Consider the following 14,994-nt stretch of genomic DNA (forward strand, 5'->3'; position numbering starts at 1 on the left):
CTGTTGTCAAACACACGTGAGTGTGAAAAGACGATTATCTTCCTCAATAGTGTGTAGCGAATTCATAGAGATAGTTAGAGGATGCAACATTCTATCTGTCCCATTATGGCGTCTGTGTGAGCATGGGCAGCGCCATTGAGGCCAACTCCATTTTGAAGTAGTACATTTTAGTACAGTTGGTAAACAAACTGAAAGGGTGCATACTGCCATCAGGAGTGTGTCATCTGAACAGGTATAAAGCCAAGGTTGGCAATTTACTGCCTCTACAGTTATGGAATATTTGCACACAAGTCTAATTCATTGGCTGATCCATCCTTGGACCTGGATGGAATTATGTGAGCCTTCCTTAACCCATAGGAAGTACCACCCAGTTGACTACTTCAAAATGGTGAAAGTCCTCAATGGCGGTGCCCATGCTAAAACAGGCTTTTGGCCACTGGAGTCCTCTGTCATTCTCTGTGCACAAATTCTACTTGATGAAAAGCCTAAATTAGAATGACATCCTGGCACTTAAAGCATACAAAATGTTCTAAACGTCATATACTATAAAACATTTTTCATACCCAAAAAGCCTTCTATTTATAACGCAAGTACGGGTATTCAGACACACCCATAATGTTGTCAATTTAATTTGTTGATATACATAAATTATTTATTAAGAATGCAACACTATTGTCATTAAAGTATAATGTTTGTAATTCTAGAGAGGGAGAGAGTCTTAAGTGGACCAAATTGAATGAATCTCAAAGAAACCAGTAACTCATAGATTTATTACTGTGTAATTGCCACTTCACCCTGTAATGTATTAGTACATACAAACATAAAGCCTACTCTGGAACATGTTAGGGGACCCAGTTCTACTCTGGGCCTAAGGTCCTCCCTTATGGAATGTGTAGCATAGCATTGTGTTGTACGGAGTTTAATGCAAAGCTAATCAAAGGACTGGAAATAGTGTATAAGAAGGATAGTGAGATATAAAGTGTTACTTTATATGTGGACTGGGTACAACCCTTATCATCTGAGACATGTTACATCTAGAAATACGACACAGTTGAGTATAGTAGCATTGACGACATTATAACACACATTTGCAGTGCTTTATAAGTCTTGAGATATTCTACGATGATCATCTCTCCACTTCTCTCCGGTAATGGAGGTGAAAATCCCTCCTGTTTTTCATCCTTCCATTGAGGCACAGGGGGTGGGGTGGTACTTTAACTAAACCCTCCTCTACCTCCTCCACCAATGAGAGAGGGCTTGTCAGGTCAAGCCCTTCTCCTGCCTCTGTGACTGTGGTTGTTATTGGCTCATTGTCAGGCAGTGTAGTTGCGCTCGATTTCTGGACCAGTTCAGCTATGGTTTCATACCCAGGGGTTACCAGATCCCCTGGCTCTGTGACTGTAGTTGTCATAGGGTCATCTTCAGGCAGTGTGGTTGCACTCGAATCCTGGACCAGTTTAGCTATGGTCTCATAGCCTGGTCCGCTGGCTCGGTGACTGTGGTTGTGTCATCGTCAGGCTGTGTGGTTGATTCATGGACCAGTTCAGCTATGGTTTGATAGCCTGGGGTTGCCAGGTCCACTTCCACAGAGAGTTCATCAGGAGTGAGCTCCCCAATGATCTCATAGGTGTGCTGGGGTCGGACACACAGGGAAGGCCCATGGTTCTGGTCCTCACCCTCCACATGACCCTCTACTTCAAGCTGAGGGATAAAGCTGGAGCTGAACTCCGCAGGGGCCTCCAGGAGATCAAGGTCGTTCATGACGGGGACATTGAGGAGGTCAATGTCATTCATGATGAGAACATCCACAGGTGCAAGGCTGTCCACGATGGCGACATCCACAGGTTCAAGGCAGTCCACGATGGGGGCATCCACGATGGGGACATCTATGATGGGAGCATCCAGCTCCAGGGTGTCAAGAATATTTACGATGGGGGTATCTGGAGTGTCAAGGTCATTGATGACAGGAATGTCCAGAAGTTCAAGGCTGTTCACAATGAAGGCATCCAGCACCAGTGTGTCAAGACTGTTCATGACTGGGGCATCCAGGGTCTCTAAGCCAACTGGAGCATTCAGGATATCAAGGTAATTAATGACAGTGGCATCCGCATGTTCAACAGGTTCAAGGCTGCTCACGATGGAAGCATCCACAGGTTCAACCAATTCAAGGCTGCTCACGATGGGTGCATCCACGATGGGGGCTTGCAGAGGTTCAAGGCTGTTCACAATGGGGACATCCATGATGGGGAGATCCACTAAGGGGGCTTCCACAAGTTCAAGGCTGCTCATGATGAGGACATCCACGATGGGGTCTTCCACAGGTTCAAGACTGCTCACGATGGGGACCTCCACGATGGGGGCTTCCACAGGTTCAAGACTGCTCACGATGGGGGCATCAACAGGTTCAAGGCTGTTCACAATGGGGACATCCATGATGGGGAGATCCACTAAGGGGGCTTCCACAAGTTCAAGGCTGCTCATGATGTGGACATCCACGATGGGGTCTTCCACAGGTTCAAGACTGCTCACGATGGGGACATCCAGAGGTTCAAGGATGGGAACATCAACAGGTTCAAGGCTGCTCATGATGGAGACATCCACGATGGTGGCTTCCACAGGTTTAAGACTGCTCACGATGGTGGCATCTAGGGTGTCCTCTGAATAGACAGGTGGGGATACAGACTCAAGGGGGGTGTCGACTTCCACCATGGCAATGGGGGCTGGGATTGAGTGGAGCTCAGGTGTGAAATTCAGGACGTCACTCAGGTCACCTACAAGGTGAGAGAATAAGTAAATAATTGAGAAGTTTCACTTAACCTGAAGCTTAGCCAAAGAGAGATTGAGCCCCATTAGTTTGAGGAAATGCACATGCGATTTCAGATAGCCTACCAATGTCGACGGTGGTGGGAGGCGAAGGAGATCTAATCGTCATGGCTACGGGGCTTCCATTTGCAATCTCTAAGGCACCTGAAGAATCACCTGCATGGCATCAAAACACACCTGTAAAACTCACCCACTACACTTGTGTGAAAGACATAGGCTGTGTCCCAATAATATCTCCTTTCTTCTAAAATGTACACTTGTTCTACTTCCCACAAATCTAACAGCATTGGATTGGTATAGGCAAGGGAGTTTACATCAATATTCATTATACCAGTCATTTCCTTTCAAATCAGTGAAGGGAAGTGAACAAGTGTACATGTTGGGAGGTAGGAGAGATTAATGAACGCAACCAGACACATGGGAGAAATACGGAGGTAGAGAGACACAGAGAGAGTGAAACAGAGATTGGTGAAGGTAGCACCTTGATCAGGTGCCTCCCTGTGGCTCCTCCAGGGTTTCAACCTGGTGCCATACTGCTCAGCAGGAGGCTGCTCTGGGACACCAATAACACTGTCCTCAGGTCTGGGACTGAAATCTAACCAAGGAGGAGATGAAAACCGAACACACTGTAAGACAACCATTTCTCCTCTGCTCTGTTCGTTGTAATTAGATAACACCTGAAAAAAAGTGTAACAGTTGGGTTTCCCACCTCTCTCGTCTTTTCTGATGTCATTGATCATGGGATTCTCCCTGGCAGCCAGGGCATCCTCCAGCTTCACCTGTCAATCAAAATCATAATCAGCAAATGACATCACAGCTATACTGGGTTCAGAATAACCCCCCCACTGGTGGTCTCTGGACAAAGTACTTGCAAAAGGATTCCATCCATCCATCCCTCCCTCCCTTCACTCCCTTCAACCCCATTTGATCCCTTCTACTCATTCCTTCCTTCCTCCGCATCTCCCTGCCTCCCATCTTACCGACTTCTGAGCGCCTACCCCCATCCCAAGTGTAACCCTGGTCAGGACATAGCTGTCATCATTGTTGTTGCCTGTCCCAGCTCTCACCACTCTGACCAGCTGTGACTGGGTTCTGTCCACCTCCTCACCACCATCCCGGAGCTCAAAGGAATGCCTGTGGAACACAACACAAACTAGAGAATCAGAACTTGTACAACAAATATCTAATGATGCTTACAGTATGCTTTACAGCAGCATACCACCCTGCATCCCAGTGCTGGCTTGCCTCTGAAGGTAAGCAGGGGTCGGTCCCTGGATGGGAGACCAGATGCTGCTGGAAGTGGTGTTGGAGGACCAGTAGGGGGCACTATTCCCTCTGGTCTAAGGAGTTCCCAATGCCCCAGGGCAGTGAAGGGGACATTGCCCTACGCAGGGTGCCATCTTTCGGAGGGGACGTTAAACGGGTGTCCTAACTCTCTGGTCATTAAAAATATAATGGCACTTATTGCACGAGTAGGGGGGTTAACCCCGGTGTCCTGGCAAAATTCCCAACCTGGTCTCATTTCTATCATGACCACCTAATAATTCTATTCATTACTAATTGGCATATATCACTCCTCACCTCTCCACCATACTAACTGATGTGTGGTGAGCGTTCTGCTTCTACTAAGCTACACACACACACACACACACACACGGTCAAAAGTTTTAGAACACCTAATCATTCAAGGGTTTAAATTTTTTTTACATTGTAGAATAATAGTGAAGACATCAAAAATTACGAAATAACCAAAAAAGTGTTAAACACTTCAAATAGCCACCCTTTGCCTTGATGACAGCTTTGCACATTCTTGGCATTCTCTCAACCAGCTTCATGAGGTAGTCACCTGGAATGCATTTCAATTAACAGGTGTGCCTTCTTAAAGTTAATTTTTGGAATTTCTTTCCTTCTTAATGCGTTTAAGCCAATCAGTTGTGTTGTGACAAGGTAGGGGGGTATACAGAAGATAGCCCTATTTGGTAAAAGACCAAGTCCATATTATGGCAAGAACAGCTCAAATAAGCAAAGAGAAATGACAGTCCATCATTACTTTAAGACATGTAGGTCAGTCAATACGGAACATTTCAAGAACTTCAAGTGCAGTCGCAAAAACCATCAAGCGTTATGATGAAACTGGCTCTCATGAGGACCGTCACAGGAATGGAAGACCCAGTGTTACCTCTGCTGCAGAGGATAAGTTCATTAGAGTTACCAGCCTCAGAAATTGCAGCCCAAATAAATGCTTCACAGAGTTCAAGTAACAGACACATCTCAACATCAACTGTTCAGAGGAGACTGTCCAACCGCTGTGTTTGTGAGACGCGTTGTGGGTGAACGGATGATCTCCGCATGTGCATTTCCCACCGTGAAGCACGGAGGAGGTGGTGTTATGGTGCTTTGCTGGTGACACTGGCCTGTGATTTATTTAGAATTCAAGGCACACTTAACCAGCACGGCTACCACAGCATTCGGCAGCGATACGCCATCCCATCGGGTTTGGGATTAGTGGGACTATCATTTGTTTTTCTACAGGACAATGACTCAACACACCTCCAGGCTGTGTAAGAACTATTTTACCAAGAAGGAGAGTGATGGAGTGCTGCATCAGATGACCTGTCCTCCACAATCCCCCGACCTCAACCAAATTGAGATGGTTTGGGATGAGTCGGACAGAAGAGTGAAGGAAAAGTAGCCAACAAGTGCTCAGCATATGTGGGAACTCCTTCAAGACTGTTGGAAAAGCATTCCAGGTGAAGCTGGTTGAGAGAATGCCAAGAGTGTGCAAAGCTGTCATCAAGGCAAAGGGTGACTATTTGAATAATGTAAAATATATATTGATTTGTTTAACACTTTTTTGGTTACACACGCACAGTGCATTCGGAAAGTATTTAGACCCCTTGACTTTTTCCACATTTTGTTACATTACAGCCTTATTGTAAAATATTTTTATAGATTTTTTTATCCTCAATCTACACACAATACCCCATAACGACAAAGCAAAAACAGGTTTTTATAATTTCTTGCAAATGTATTACAAGCAGAAAACTTAAAATATCACATTTACATAAGTATTCAGACGCTTTACTCAGTACTTTGTTGAAGCACCTTTGGCAGAGATTACAGCCTCGAGTCTACTTGGGTATGACGCTACAAGCTTGGCACACCTGTATTTGGGGAGTTTCTCCCATTCTTCTCCACAGATCCTGTCAAGCTCTGTCAGGTTGGACGGGGAGCGTCGATGCACAGATTTGTTCAATCGGGTTCAAGTCCGGGATCTGGCTGGGCCACTCAAGGACATTCAGAGACTCGTCCCGAAGCCACTCCTGTGTTGTCTTGGCTGTGTGCTTAGGGACGTTGTCCTGTTGTAAGGTGAACCTTTGCCTCAGTCTGAGGTCCTGAGCACTCTGGAGCAGGTTTTCATCAAGCATCGCTCTGTACTTTGCTCCGTTCATCTTTCCCTCGATCCTGACTAGTCTCTCAGTCCCTACCGCTGAAAAACATCCCCACAGCATGATGTTGCCACCACTATGATTCACCGTAGGGATGGTGCCAGATTTCCTCCAGACGTGACACTTGGCATTCAGGCCAAAGAGTTCAATCTTGGTTTCATCAGACCAAAGAATCTTGTTTCTCATGGTCTGAGAGTCTTTAGTTGCCTTTTGGCAAACTCCAAGCGGGCTGTTATGTACCTTTTACTGAGGAGTGGCTTGTGTCTGGCCACTCTACCATAAAGGCCTGATTGGTGGAGTGCTGCAGAGATGGAGGCCACTGTGTTCTTGGGGACCTTCAATGCTGCAGAAGTTTTTTTTGATACCTTTTCCCAGATCTGTGCCTCGACACAATCCTGTCTCAGAGATCTACGGACAATTCCTTCGACCTCATGGCTTGGTTTTTGCTCTGACATGCACTGTCAATTGTGGGACCTTATATAGACAGGTCACGTCCAATCAATTGAATTTACCACAGGTGGACTCCAATCAAGTTGTAGAAACATCTCAAGGATGATCAATGGAAACAGGATGCACCTGAGCTCAATTTCGAGTCTCATTGCAAAGGGTCTGAATACTTATGTAAATAAAAGGTATCTGTTTTTTATTGTTAATACATTTGCAAAAAAACGTGTTTTCCCTTTGTCGTTAATCGGGTATTGTATGTAGGATAATAAATAAAAAAATCTATTTTAGAATAAGGCTGTAATGTAACAAAATATGGAAAAAGTCAAGTGGTCTGAATACTTTACGCACTGTACTTCCATACATTTTTCAACTGACATGTACCTTTCCACAGATGGGTCATATTAGTGTGTAGCCCAAACTGTTCGGATGCTACAGGCAGAAGTTGGCAGATCGGCTATACCGACTTCAGACGAGCCCCAAGATGCTTGTGGGGGTCGTAGAGCAAAACGGAACAAGATCGTGTTCATGAGTCTCATCTTTCCATAGATGGGTCATAATAATTTGTAGGCCAAATCATTCGGACGCTACAGACAATTTTGTGAGAAGACCGATTTTCGGGATGTCTCATGGTCTGACAAACACCGCTCTAGCTCTGTCACCCCAGATGCGGAAGTGCGACATAGGCGGATACGGTGGACTGAGATGTATCCAATGCATCTCAAGCTTAAACTGACGGATTTCTATAGGGATTTTTGTTATTATGCTAATTATATTTCCGCGAGGGCACGGACATCGACCTTAGGGGGTTAAAGAGCAACTTCCCCTATAAAAATAATTCTCATTTAGAAAACAGCCTATGTGGTATCGATATGAGTCAGAAACATGTATTCTGCTGTCAAAATTGACCACAAAGTGTAAATAGTATAATTTGGTGTAGCACCTGCGAGGCACAGCTGAGCATACATTTAAATAATTTGCTTCCCCAAACTGTTGCCACAAAGTTGGAAGCACTGAATCGTCTAGAATGTAATTGTTTGCTGTAGCGTTAAGATTTCCCTTCACTGGAACTAAGGGGCCTAGCCCGAACCATGATTCGTCCATTGGCCATAGAAACCCATTTCATGAAGCTCCTGACGAACAGTTATTGTGCTGACGTTGCTTCCAGAGGAAATTTGGAACTCGATAGTGAATGTTGCAAGCGAGGACAGACGATTTTTACGGGCTACGCGCTTCAGCACTCGGCGGTCCCGTTCTGTAAGCTTGTGACCCACTTCGCGGCTAAGCCGTTGTTGCTCCTAGACGTTTCCACTTCACAATAACAGCACTTACAGTTGACCGGGGCAATTTTACGAAATGACTTGTTGGAAAGGTGGCATCCTATGACGGTGCCACGTTGAAAGTCACTGAGCTCTTCAGTAAGGCCATTCTACTACCAATGTTACCTATGGAGATTGCATGGCTGTGTGCTCAGTTTTACCCGTTGCTGGCAGGTGTATGTGACTGAAATAGCCGAATCCACTCATTTGAAGGGGTGTCCACATACTTTTGTATATATAGTGTAAGTACCTGCAGCTGATGGTCATGGTGCTTTAAAGACAACTGGGAACTTGAAAAAAAATAATGACGTCTGTGAACTTCAGGTCGGAATGTCGGCGCTTTAGAAAGATGCCCAAGTTTCCGAGTTGGATGACTGTTCAAAACTATTTTTCCCAGTTGTCTGGAACACAGCATTAGTCTCAGCAGAGGGAGGGAGAGAGCAGCAGAGGGTCTGCCTCTCACTGTCTCGCTCTCTCCTGCCTTTCCTCTGGTGAGGCTGACCAGAAAGAGGGGACACAGTCTTCCACCTGATGGCGAAACTCGAGTCGCACCGCATCTGCCTCAGGCACAAATTCATGTTGTTCCTATGACCAGAAAGAGTGAAATGTTCCTCGATATTAAATAGACACGACTAGCTGCTAATAATAATAAAACCACAGGGCTATCGATACACTTGGCTACTCATTCATTGCAGCTGCAACGCGAGTGGAAGTAGAGAGAAGAGCATTTTATGTTTTGTAATAGTGTTGAATAAAAACAGCGTTGACAGTGCTGAATAAAACCTAGACATGAACTCACTCTTAAAAACAGCAGCTCTTTGCTGTATTCTTTGACAGTCTCTCGCTGGTCATGGTTTTAAAAGTTATGAAATCTCTCATAGGCGAGTATAAAACTTTGCTGTGGCCGGGGTTGTGGAAGCTGTAACTAGGCACGGTGATAACTCTAAAAGTAGCAGAGATCCCCCTCTGGAATATGTAGAGTATATTATGTTCAACAATATATTGAAAAATTATCCAAATCAACAATTTATCCAAATCAACAATATTCATAAATGTAAGAAATGTGTTGTTGAAATCAAAATACTACTCATAGTACAGAGCAAGCGGTAAAGCTTCATATGACACCAACTTTTGCTTTGTAGCACATACAGATGAAACATTATGGATTCTTAAAGGAGGCCTGGGTGAGGCCAAAATGTCATAAATATGCCAACTTTGATTAATTATTTCTCAATTATGCTTTCAGATACAAATGGCTAATACATGTCAACAATCCTTCCACCAAAGGACCTTTCTATGGATACAATTTAGTGAAAATCCCCCAAATCATGGTCTTTTTCTTTGTTCTAGATTTGTGAGGAATCACCCATTAGTCTGATTGTATCACAGGAGGGAACTGTTGCACTGACACTATCAAATCATTGGAGACATGCATAGAATGCAGTGTTTGAAGGTATGTGTATTCTCTCTCAAAAAAGAGAGAAAGAGATTTTTTCCTTCCTCAGACAATGAGTGATTTACTGGTGGTATCGACCTATACATTACATTATGTACGTTATGTGAAATGTGTCTCGTAATGTAGAGCCAGAGGGGCCTATTCCTCATACCAGAGGAATTCCCGGAGAGTGTGTGTGTGTTAGTGCATGCGTTAGAGACATATTTTGGTTTATGACAAGACAAAAGCACTCAATATGGCATTCAAAGACTCAATTATCCTATCAGGCGTAGAGTATCAGGAGGCTGCTGAGGGCAGGACGGCTCATAATAATGGCTGGAACGGCGCAAATGGAATGGCATCAAATACATGGAAAAAATGTTTGATGTATTTGATACCATTCCCCTGATTCCACTCCAGTCATTACCACAAGCCCGTCCTCCCCATTTAAGGCGCCACCAACCTCCTGTGGTGTAGAGTATCATGACATTGATCCATAAGTACACTGTGAGCATTCCTACATATACATTACTTTTATAGTCATGGTTTACATGTAAAACCACTCTTTCCATAGCCGCAGTGGATAGGAGAAAGTGTTCTGGAATTTTAACCTGAGGCTATCATGTACTGTAGGGAGGGGTGAACTGGTTGTAGCCTGGAGCACTGCACTCCATGCATGTTTCATTCATACATTAACCTACACCTCATACCTGTAAGCCTGCCATGTATGGTAATATACTCACAGGCATCAAATGCTCGCTCTTATGCAACAAAATAAGAAGTTATGTTATGGTCCCTGAGAAATACAAAATCATTAAATTAATTTATCACTGACCTTCTGCAGTTAGTGCAAAGGGCGAGAATGATGGAGAGGAGGAGGAAGAGCAGAGAGAACACGACGACCTCTGAAGAGAATGACCCCAACCCTGGCGCTGCCCACGACCCCATGACCTCTCTCACCTGCACCATGGCAACTGCTGCTGCAGGGGGACACGTGAGTGAGCAAGGTGGAGAGAAAGAGAGCGGGTGGGTGAATGCATGCTTCCGTGTGTGCTTGGGTGAAATACAAGCATTTCATCTACTGAAAGAAGTGTTTAGCTTGTGTATAGTTGGATTGATGATGTCAATATGTACTTATGGCCACATTTATGGTTACATGATCAAAGAGAAATAGCCAAAACAGAGCAGAGTACACATTTGTATATATAGTTGAACATAATATACTCTATGGGCATTTCAAAATTCCGGATACAGATGTCAAATACATGTCAACAATAATTTTTCCAAAGGAGGGCATTTCCACAGTAACACAGACTTTTTTGCCCTGGTTTAGTGAGGAATCACCCTATTCTCATACAATACCCAGCCCTGTCTGCACCCATATCTACTAAAGGAGGTGTTGGCTACTTGCTTATAGCACTTGAGGGTGAGGGGCCTGGTTACACCCTTACAGTAGATGGGAAGACAGCAAAAACGTTTCCACTATCTTAAACAAAATAGTGAGGGATGTATATATTGCTGGCAGTAATCAGCACCAATATTTAAACCCCCCAAAAAATGTGCCTATAAGAATAATGTGCACATGGACAAAAGAAAAAAGGACAGGACAGACAGACAAATTCATTGCACAAATAAGATAACACTGACGATTGCTGGAATACAATCCAACAAATAAGCCTGTAATTATGAGAGCAGAGACAACAATGCAGCCCTACCGGACCACATCAAATACATCACTTACTGATGACAGGAAAAGTCCTATTTTCTGATAGGCTACTCTCACTTAAATACTGTTCATTAATTAATCAATCACTTACTGCACTTGCTCAATCAATGATTGGGATAGCAGCAAAAACAATGTCTGTACAGTGTTATCAACAAGTGTGAGAAACATTCGAATCAAAGTAAAAACAAAATGGAAATGGTGATAAACACTTGTCTAAAAAAAGTGATCTAAAAACAGTGAAACAAAAGAAAAACGACAGATACATGACATGTTCATTGTGCACATGGCTTCTACAGTATTTCATACAAGAGAGGACTTACCTTGTGATTCACAGGGATAACATCTTGACTGTTACAATCCAATCAAACGCATAACCCAAGTCCATCTGTCAACATCCTGTGTTTCCAATAGCAGATAGAAAAATACTCAGTTATTAACATTCAAATCAAATAAACATCTGACAACTGATATCATTAACATTGTTTATATTCTATTCTACCATTCCAAGTGTGACATAATGTCAGTTCCATTCTGTGTTCTCTGAAACACTTTCACCTGGTGGGAGGGGTCTCACTGCCACTGCCAATCAATGACCCATTGATTTGAGCCAATCAAAATGGGCTGGTGTTCATTGAAAAGCATTTTGATAGGATGATACAAAAGCCTGTTCTCATAAAAATTAGAGCGCTCGTTCTACTCCTCTCTCTGTACCTGGGGTGTATTCACTAGGAACCAAACAGAACCAAACAGAACCAAAGGGAACACATTTTTTTTTTTTCACCTTTATTTAACCAGGTAAACCAGTTGAGAACAAGTTCTCATTTACAACTGCGACCTGGCCAAGATAAAGCAAAGCAGTGCGATAAAAACAACAACACAGAGTTACATATGGGGTAAAACAAAACAAAGTCAAAAATACAACAGAAATACATATATATACAGTGTGTGCAAATGTAGCAAGTTATGGAGGTAAGGCAATAAATAGGCTATAGTGCAAAATAATTACAATTAGTATTAACACTGGAATGATAGATGTGCAAGAGATGATGTGCAAATAGAGATACTGGGGTACAAATGAGCAAAATAAATAACAATATAGGGATGAGGTAGTTGGGCGGGCTAATTTCAGATGGGCTGTGTACAGGTGCAGTGATCGGTAAGGTGCTCTGACAACTGATGCTTAAAGTTAGTGAGGGAGATAAGTGTCTCCAGCTAAATTAATTTGTCTAATAGAAACTCTCTGTTTTCAACTGTATGGACAAATGATTACACCCCTGAAGTGAACAATCTAAACAATCAAAAAATCCAAACAACCTACAGTGTATTGCAGATAAATATTGAAATGTAAAATCTTCGTCCATGTAACCCATGAGCAAATACTGTAATCCTTACACACACACTCATGCACGCACACACACACACACCCTGTATGCTTGCACAGAGGAACAGGTTGTTTCGACCACACCGGAAAACTCACACTTCAAAGAACAGTGTTAATGAACAGGTTTTCCCTGCCACCTAAATCTTAGACTGTAGCCTACGGCAATCTTACCATTCACACTCTCCACTAATTACACTCAGTTTAGTTTTTTAAAGTCCTTATTTTATCAAGAAATACAAAAAACTATTCTAAATTCTTCATCAGAGTGCAGCTCAGTTCTGAGAGGAATATCATGTGAATAACTGTGACCGCTCCACTGTTCTGAGAGGAATGTCATGAGAATAACTGTGACCGCTCCACTGTATCGAAACAGATTCCTCTGTCCTCAAAAGCCAGCCAGTTTACTCATTGACAGCCTTGAACACACAGGACAGAGGGCAAATACTGAACAGCACTGGCATTTGTACGTGTTAAAGGGACATTACTAACTTTCACTGTACAGACTGTGAAGGCTGTAATACTGAAACACACACTATCTTTCTCTCTCTTTCTTTTTTTCATTCATCTCTTTCAAGAGGCTCTTGTGTTCTGGGAATTGGCATCAAGCAGTTGTTGATGTTCTCGTACAAGACTGTGACAGAGTATCTCTTGCTGTGCATGCATTTGTGACAGATAAGGGGTTACTGTACAGTGATATCAAACTGACAACTATTTTATCAGTGCACAGCAGCCGCCAACTGATGTTTAACCCTTGATAACTGGTGGCGGGTAGAGTATTGTGACCCCAGCTGTGTGCGCCACTGAGATGATAGAGGGAGAGAAAGGAGATGAGAAACACCAGTTCATATTGCGTATGACACATGACAGTTTGAGGAGATTTAAAATGCGAACAAGCAGATACAGTATTCATGGAGTATATACTGTACAGTATTCACACAAAGGCCCACAAGCACACACACACACGTACAAATAACACACACAAACACACAGATGAAGAGAAATGATTACTCACAGATTAAAAATATTTCGCAGGGTCAGACCGCTTGACCTCTGACCTTGTCACAGACGGTCAACAGACAGCGACACCTCCTCACCCAAATGTGCCATGTCAATATGGTACACTACAGCCACCACCTCTCTCCCTCTCTGTCTGTCTCTGTCACACTAACTTTCTCTGTCTCTCTGTTCTCTTCTCACTGATCTCTGATTCCATTTGTCATTCAGCAGCAAGCAATTCTTTCTTTCTCGCTCAATGTGACACACTTGTCATATTCTGGCATGCTTTATCTCTCTCTCACACCCTCCTGATAAGAGTTAACATGTCTGCCTTTAGTCTAGCTTTCAGAATCACAACTATCACAGCTCAACTTTATTACGTTAAGTATATGAACGTTTTATATGTAAAGACCTGCACAGATATTGTAATTTTACGAAACACTTCACATTCAACCCTTACATGAGTGTGTTTTTATTACTGGGAAAGTATTACTCTTAAAACAGTGCAACGAGTTCATTACGTATTGTTGCACTGTGCTTACAGCAGTGAAAAGTAAGTACTTCTTAAAAAGCAGTAAAAGCCCAGTGTCATTATGTGAGAGGTGAATACAATGTGCAGGTTGGCATTCATTGCCATGAATCTTGACCTGGAGGAGGCAGCTCCACAAAATCATAAAATCAGATTTTAAACCTAACCCCAATCTTAACCCTAACCTTAACCACACTGCTAACCCTAAACTTAAATGAAGACCAAAAAGCTTTCATTAATTTTTACAATATAGACAATTCTGACATTGCAGCTGACCAATCTAGTGTCAGTGTGCCATTACGTGAGAGGTGAATACAGTGGCTGTGTGTTTGAGGCGAAGCTAGAACGTCGTAGAGGAGTTTTAGCATGATGTCAACCCAGTGTGCTTAGTGAGACATACCAACAGGGTCTCACCTATCTTCACAGACACACACAGCAGCCATGGCTCAATAAACCTGTGTATGTGACTGTGTGTGCATTCATGTGAAGAGGATCACATTGCTGCAAGATGCATGTGTGTGGTCCTCTGTAGCTCAGCTGGTAGAGCACGGCGCTTGTAACGCCTAGGTAGTGGGTTCGATCCCCGGGACCACCCATACACAAAAATGTATGCACGCATGACTGTAAGTCGCTTTGGATAAAAGCGTCTGCTAAATGGCATATTATTATTATTATATGTGTCAGAATGTATAGTTTATTGTTTGAAAAATTACAATTGAAACAATGTGAACATAAACAGTGTGAACTTCTAAAAATCTTTCCAATAGAAACATACTCAATCAAATGTATTTTATAAAGCCCTTTTTACATCAGCAGTTGTCACAAAGAGCTTTACAAGATACCCAGCCAAAAACCACAAAGAGCAAGCAATACACAGTGGCTTAGACAAACT

General features: G+C 43.1%; 1 protein-coding gene across 6 annotated transcripts; it reads right to left on the minus strand.

Moving 5' to 3' along the window:
* Positions 1–751: 751 nt before the first annotated feature.
* On the minus strand, positions 752–13,723 carry LOC121544759 (calphotin). Of its 6 annotated transcripts, none has more exons than XM_041854884.1 (8): positions 13,590–13,723; positions 11,517–11,592; positions 10,306–10,447; positions 3,804–3,957; positions 3,533–3,602; positions 3,305–3,418; positions 2,890–2,979; positions 752–2,771 (listed from the first exon to the last, which is right to left on the minus strand). In XM_041854884.1, the coding sequence occupies exons 3-8, from the start codon at positions 10,437–10,439 to the stop codon at positions 1,462–1,464; spliced, it is 1,872 nt and encodes a 623-aa protein (XP_041710818.1). In that variant the 5' UTR covers positions 10,440–10,447; positions 11,517–11,592; positions 13,590–13,723; the 3' UTR covers positions 752–1,461. The 6 variants fall into 6 exon arrangements, with proteins under 6 accessions (XP_041710818.1, XP_041710816.1, XP_041710817.1 ...); XM_041854882.1 differs by having other exon boundaries at positions 10,306–10,450; XM_041854883.1 differs by lacking the exon at positions 13,590–13,723 and adding an exon at positions 11,696–11,761 and having other exon boundaries at positions 10,306–10,450.
* Positions 13,724–14,994: the final 1,271 nt, after the last annotated feature.

Source organism: Coregonus clupeaformis, chromosome 29 (genome assembly GCF_020615455.1).
Source record: "Coregonus clupeaformis isolate EN_2021a chromosome 29, ASM2061545v1, whole genome shotgun sequence".
Classification (NCBI taxonomy): Eukaryota; Metazoa; Chordata; class Actinopteri; order Salmoniformes; family Salmonidae; genus Coregonus; species Coregonus clupeaformis.

Excerpts from the sequence above, each read along its gene's own strand:
- LOC121544759 (XM_041854884.1), bottom strand. The coding sequence starts at position 10,439 with ATGGTGCAGGTGAGAGAGGTCATGGGGTCGTGGGCAGCGCCAGGGTTG. Across the intron at positions 3,603-3,803 it reads GGGTAGGCGCTCAGAAGTCG|GTGAAGCTGGAGGATGCCCT; the intron begins GTAAGATGGGAG and ends TTTGATTGACAG. Across the intron at positions 2,980-3,304 it reads CAGGGAGGCACCTGATCAAG|GTGATTCTTCAGGTGCCTTA; the intron begins GTGCTACCTTCA and ends GATGCCATGCAG.